This window comes from Tenrec ecaudatus, chromosome 13 (genome assembly GCF_050624435.1).
Source record: "Tenrec ecaudatus isolate mTenEca1 chromosome 13, mTenEca1.hap1, whole genome shotgun sequence".
In the NCBI taxonomy this organism is placed as follows: Eukaryota; Metazoa; Chordata; class Mammalia; order Afrosoricida; family Tenrecidae; genus Tenrec; species Tenrec ecaudatus.
This window is the reverse complement of record NC_134542.1, coordinates 103,248,034-103,254,033: the sequence shown is the minus strand read 5'-3', so window position 1 is coordinate 103,254,033 and position 6,000 is coordinate 103,248,034. Positions and strand designations below refer to the sequence as shown.

Genomic DNA, 6,000 nt, shown 5'->3' with positions numbered 1-6,000 from the left:
GGAACAGAGTGCAGTGCCTGCAGCCAGCAGTCTGACGAAGCCATCACAGAAAAGGAGGCTTTAGGAGGTGCAGATAGAAAAACATGGAACACGGTGGCAGAAATCGCATAGGAGAGCAGGAAGTCAGAAGCACAGCAAAACATGGAAGCAGGAATCAGGAGAGTAGGAAGGCAGACTCCTGGGGGCAGGGGTAAGGGTTCCAGAAGCCATCTGGTCTCACTAGCAGCAACTCCAGAGTCCCATCTCCCTCTTACGAAGGCTGTTTTTTTTTAACTGCAAACCTTGCAGTTTAAGTCCAACACTTAAAGTCCCTGCTGCCAGTGCCTCTTTGCTTCTACCCACTTGGTGAGAGCAGAAGTCCGAAACAAAAGGTGTATCTAAAGAGATTCATACTCCAGAGACAAGATTTTGTCTGGAGCCTGCTCGCTTCAAAGGTAGAGTCCAGAGGCTTATCTGAGTCTCGGCACCTAAATGTTAGGTTTCTGGGGTAATTTACCTTGGTTCTTAATGCTGAAGAATTCACATGGCAGAAGCTCTTTTGTAGACCCAAGAACCTTTTATGAGGGAAGGGGACATTTCACGTATTACGGACTCAAAAGTACATGATATCTTTGAAAAGTTTGGGACTACAAGTGGCCATTTCAGGGGAGCATGGAATACTGAAACAGGAGCACGAAACCACGCATGTAGAATCAAACCACCCTTGGCTTACAGAGCACTCTGGAACACGAGAAGAGTAGCCTGCCTGCTGCCTGCCTTTATTCCTTCCTATCCCTACTGGCTTGGTGGGGATGGGATGGGAGCAGGGCATGGTTGAGGGTATTGGCTGAACTCAAGTGCACCTGTGTGATGTCATGTCCCTGGTGCCTAGCATTGTGTGTGTGGACCCAGGTTGGATTTTCGCATAGGTGTCTATTTATTGTGCCTTATTTTTCTGCAACTCCTTTATTGTGGCCCTCCCAGCAGATTTTTCACTAGGCAGGAATTTGGGCGAGACAACCTTCTCTTATTCCTAATCTGGGTACCTATCAATAATCTCCAATTATACGGTGTTCATCTTTGTACGCCTGTGTAACTTTCTAGGGACACATTTGCCTGGGCTGCTGGGCTTTGTGTTTTCCTGTTGCGTGAAATGTCTTTCTGCCATTAATAAAACTTTTTATTTAGAATAGACTCGCAGTTTTCTCTACTCAACACTCACTTTTCAGTTGCGGTATGTTTTAACAAGCTCTCTCCAGAACTTCAGGAGCGGTTGCCCCACCTTTTGTTAGACTGATCTCTCTTTGGCACAGAGAGCCACAGGCGCTGAAAAGTAGGCAACCGAACTACAGGTTTAAAATTTTACCATGAAGTTGGTCGCAGTCTAATTATCTAAGTGATCTTTAAAATAAAGTTCCGATGTCGCATTAAAACAAACAAACAAACAAACAAGCCAAAACGGCTAAGGCGAAAAGGAGGAATGAGTGTGCAGATACATTTCTTGTGCACTGTTGAGGGACCCACTCAATCCCTGCGCATGTGCTAGAGGAGCCGGTCCTCCCGGTCTAGCTTCTCGGCACTGCCACCATCTGCTGGGAAGCGGCAGCTAGGGAAGCGGGTGTTCCGGAACGCCGTCCACACCTGCGCGCCCACTAGACGCGAGCTCCAGAGCGCCCCCTGTCCGCCCCGCCCCGCCCCGCCCCTCCGGAGCGGCCTCTGGCGTCACGTCGGCGCGCTGACGTGCAGCGCGCCAGGTACTTTCCCCACAGTCGGCGGCAGAGGCGTTGGGGCGGGGAGGGCGGCCGCGGCTCCCACTGCGCATGCGCCCGTCTAGCGTCTAGCGTTCCCGGGATCGGTACGGGGTATGAGAGGCTCGGCGGCTCGCGGCTTCCCTCCAGCTCGTCGCTCCCGCCGCCATGTCCGTCACCCTGGAGCGGGAGTTTGAGGAACTGGATACTCGGAATTGCTGGCAGCAGCTGTACCTGGTGAGTCGCGCGGCCTAGCTGGGCGGCTGCCCCCTGCTCCCTGCCCCCGTCGGTACCCCGGACTCGCTGTCGCCCGCCGCCCTCGCCCCTGCCCTCCGCGAGCGGAAGTGGCGGAGCCGCTCGCAGGCCGACGCCGGCCGGCCGCGCCGAGGGACGAGCCCGGGGTGGGCACCGGCGTTCCTTTTTCCTCCTGGGGGGTGGCGAAAAAGACTTCCAACATGCACTCTCTTCGTTAGCGCAGGCTCAGTGAGCTCTGGAAGTTAGCGTCCCGGTAGCGCTCTGCGGTCCCCGCGGGCGGGCCACCGGCGTTTCGCGGGCCGGGGGCTCGCGCCTGATGCCCCTTCGCGGGGCGGGGGTCCATCGCGAGGTACCCGGCCCCCATCTCCGTGTCCTAGTGTGTGATTCGCCGTCCTCTCGTCATGGCAACGCCTTAGCCTCCGAGGCAGTGAACTTCGGGTCAGCGCTCCCAACAGTCTTGGAGCTTGGGGTCTCGCTGTGTGTGGCTCGTCCTCCACCAGAGCCTTACCGGAGCGGAAATGGGGTTCAGTTGTGATGGGAAAGAAATGATAATACAGTTTGCTCTTTAATTTCCTGTTTCAACTTGTACGCTCTGTACAGTAAAATGCACACATCTTGTGTATACGGTTCAGTTTCACAAATTTGTGAACCCTCCTAAGTAGCCCACAAATCAAGATAACGTTTCCTTTACCTTAGGAAGGTCACCACTCTGCCCTTTCCCCGGAGACCCCAGTCCCCTTCACCACACCGTGAGCCATCGAGCTTGACATGTTTAATCACAGAATCATCTTGCCTGTTTGGAACTCCTATGAATGGATCACATGATGAATTTTTGTAACTAGCTTTAAATCAACCAAAGTCTCTCTTAATTCAGACAAAGTTTTTTATTATTTTGATATTTGATTGCTAATCTCCAAGATTGACTTAGTGGTGAGTTAAATGCTGTTTGATTTATCCTGTGCTTAGTAAAATGGAAAGAAGGCTTTCTTTTCTAATTTATTTTATTAAATCATTTTACTGGGAGGCTCTTACAAATGTTACCATCAACATTTCCAAATACAAAGAAGGTTTTCCTGTAAATTTGAACGATCGTGGTTTTCCCCCCCTTCATTTAATAAGATGACAGTAAAAGTTCCATTTGTCAATACACTCAGAATGTAATATTTTCTGTTGGAACGTTTTATCTCACTGCCATCAAGTCAAATCTGACTCAGCGACCTTGTAGGACAGGGTAGAACTGTCTCTGTGGTTTCAGATACTGACTCTTTATGGGGGTAGAAAGATTCATTTTTCTCCTGAGGAGCTGCTGGTGGGTTCATGGAACATATTAGCAGGCAGTAACTCTATTCACATCACAGTAGAATATGTTTTAATTTAAAAAGTGTCATTAGAGTTTTAAAAGAATGCTGGTAATCACTCACAATTGTGGAGACTCTTAAATGCAAATTCGAGTAGGAATTATGTGAGAGAGCCTGCCAACTTTGTATTCTCTAGTTATGGTTGCTTTAACTACTCAAGATGCAATCCATGTATTAAAATACAATTTGAAAAGAGTGGTCAGTGTTACAATTTAATTCAGCCTCACACTTTGTTAAAGCAGCTTGATATAGTTTTTGTGTCATAAAAATCTTTAGTTCAATAAAAACTCATGATAAATGTATATTCACATTTCACATTCAGTTTCAAGGAACTAATGAAACTTTTCCATGGGCTTGTGGCTAGTAATCGTTTAATTTAGTGGCTTGGTCAGCACTTCATTTTTCCTCATGAAAAAGCAAGAGCATTAGTTGGTTTAGTAGAAATCATGCCATGTGTACAAGTGTGATAGTAAAAATAGGTCACAAACAATGTTATGGAAAGTAAGTTTGTGAAGAATTTGACCAAGTACTTTCCAGTGATTCCAGAACATCTATGTGACTGTTGCACAATTATGAAGGGGTGGGGGTGGGGGAAGGGACCATCAGGCAGTGTGTCAGGCGTTCCCATTTAGCAAAGAATGTGACCAATGAGGTCCCTTTTAGTCAGGAGCTCACTTCCCAGGAGTTGCTTTCTTTCTATCTTTTTTTTTTTAACAGTTTTATTGGTGCTTCTTCCACATATACAACTCAGTAGTTCAGTTATATCAGGAAAACTTTAGTCATTATCACAATCAATTTTAGAATGTTTTCTTCCATTTGTACTTATTATTATTAGTGTATTATTATTTTTTAGTTGTGGCAAAAACATACACAACAAAACATTTTCCAATTCAACAGCTTATACATGTAAAGTTCACTGCCATTTATTATACTTTGTGTTGTGCAAACATTATTGATAACCTTTTTCAAATTATTCCCCACCATTAACATAATCACAATGCTCTTAAAAAAAACTCTTCCTCCGTCCCCCATGGTCAACTTTGGTTTCTTTACCTTTTTTTAGTAGTTTTCTTGATATAAAATTCACATTTCATACACTTCCATTGGTAAGGACTTCCAATGAAGGCGTCATTGCAATTTCATATTTTTACTTATTTCACTCAATGTAGCCGTGTTAGGCACCTAGGAAACCTTTACATAGACTGAGTCATGCAGTATAGAACCGATAAGCATACAACTTTATGCTGGTTCTTTAATGCTTCCACCCCTTCACTATCATGACCCCAATTCTACCTTACAAATCCGGCTACACCTGAGCATGTACACAGGTACAAATAAGAGCTCAAAACAGAGGGAATCCAGGACAGATAAAACCCCTCAAGAACAATAATGAGAAGAGCGATATCAGGAGGGTAAGGGGAATGTGTGGGGGGGGAAGAATGGGGAACAGATCCAATGATCGACATATATAATCCACTCCCTGGGGTACGAACAACAGAAAAGTGGGTGAAGGGAGACCGGTTGGTGTAAGACATGAAAAAAATAATTTATAAGTGATCAAGGGTTTCATGGAGAAGGGAGGATGGGGGGGGAGGGAAATGAGCTGATACCAAGGGCTCAAGTAGAAAGAAAATGTTGATGGCAGCATATGTACAGATGTGCTTTACACAATGGATGTATGTATGGATTGTGATAAGAACTGTATGAGTCCCCAATAAAATGATTTATAAATAAATAAATAGACTGTGACCCTGTTTTCAAGTGTATGGCCTCTGTAGGAAACAATATAAAAGGTAAATACAAAACTAGATACTGTAGTCCCAGAACACTCAGTATTAATTCATCTATGGAAGTCCTCATATGTCACAAAAAAGAATTCCAGCAAGGAGTTCTGGAGAAGCTTCCTGGAGGAGGTAGAACTTTATTAACCTTGAAAGACTAGTTGGATAGGTGACAAGAATAAGCCTGGGGAAGAGGGTATTCCAGAGAAGAAACAAATGTGTACAAAGTCATAAAAATACTAGGAAACTCTTCTCCATTTCACTTGATTAGAGTCTGGTTAAAGCTGAGGTTTAGAAGAAATGAAGTTGATGAAGAGTCAGAATTGACTTGACAGCAACTGATTTTGGAGATGAGACTAGAAAATTTAAGTAATTTAAACTAGGGATTTTAATTATGGAAGGGCCATGATCATCTTTGAGTAAGAACATTTTGCCTACCAATTTGGTTGCATGTGCTAGCTATAGGCAGGGCGGAGTAACGGGAGAGAAGACAGTGGCAGACTGGATCAAGGGAAGCTGCGGATTTCTGATGTCAGGGAGTACATGTCTTTGGTTCTGAAACTATTCAGGCACTCAGAAACTTTGAGGCACCTATGAGAAATTGAATAAAAGTTCCCTGGTTGGCATAGTGGTTGCATGTTGGGTGGCTAACCCTAAGGTCAGTTAGAAACCACCAGGGAGTGCAGAAGTAGATTGCTTAGAGTTAAGGTGGGAAGAAGTGCAAGCATGCAAGCACGCCAGTGTGGACTGATGTTTTAGCCCAACTTTGAGTAGGAAAGCCACTGCCATTAGTTGATTCCTACTCATAACAAGCCTACATAAGGTTTGTGAGACTGTAAATCAGCTGTTCTCAAGCTGTGGTCATGACCCCTTTGGGGA

The 6,000-nt window shown here is 45.3% G+C and overlaps 1 protein-coding gene across 2 annotated transcripts in view; it reads left to right on the top strand.

The window, feature by feature from the left end:
* The first annotated feature begins 1,748 nt into the window (after window positions 1–1,748).
* Window positions 1,749–6,000, top strand: part of PTPN2 (protein tyrosine phosphatase non-receptor type 2) — a 103,486-nt gene continuing 99,234 nt past the window's right edge. Inside the window, exon 1 of one of the 2 annotated variants that reach the window (XM_075529884.1) lies at window positions 1,749–1,964. In XM_075529884.1, coding sequence (XP_075385999.1) covers window positions 1,896–1,964 — 69 coding nt within the window. In that variant the 5' untranslated portion in view covers window positions 1,749–1,895. The remainder of the gene's footprint in view (window positions 1,965–6,000) is intronic. The other variant, XM_075529885.1, reaches the window with a different exon arrangement.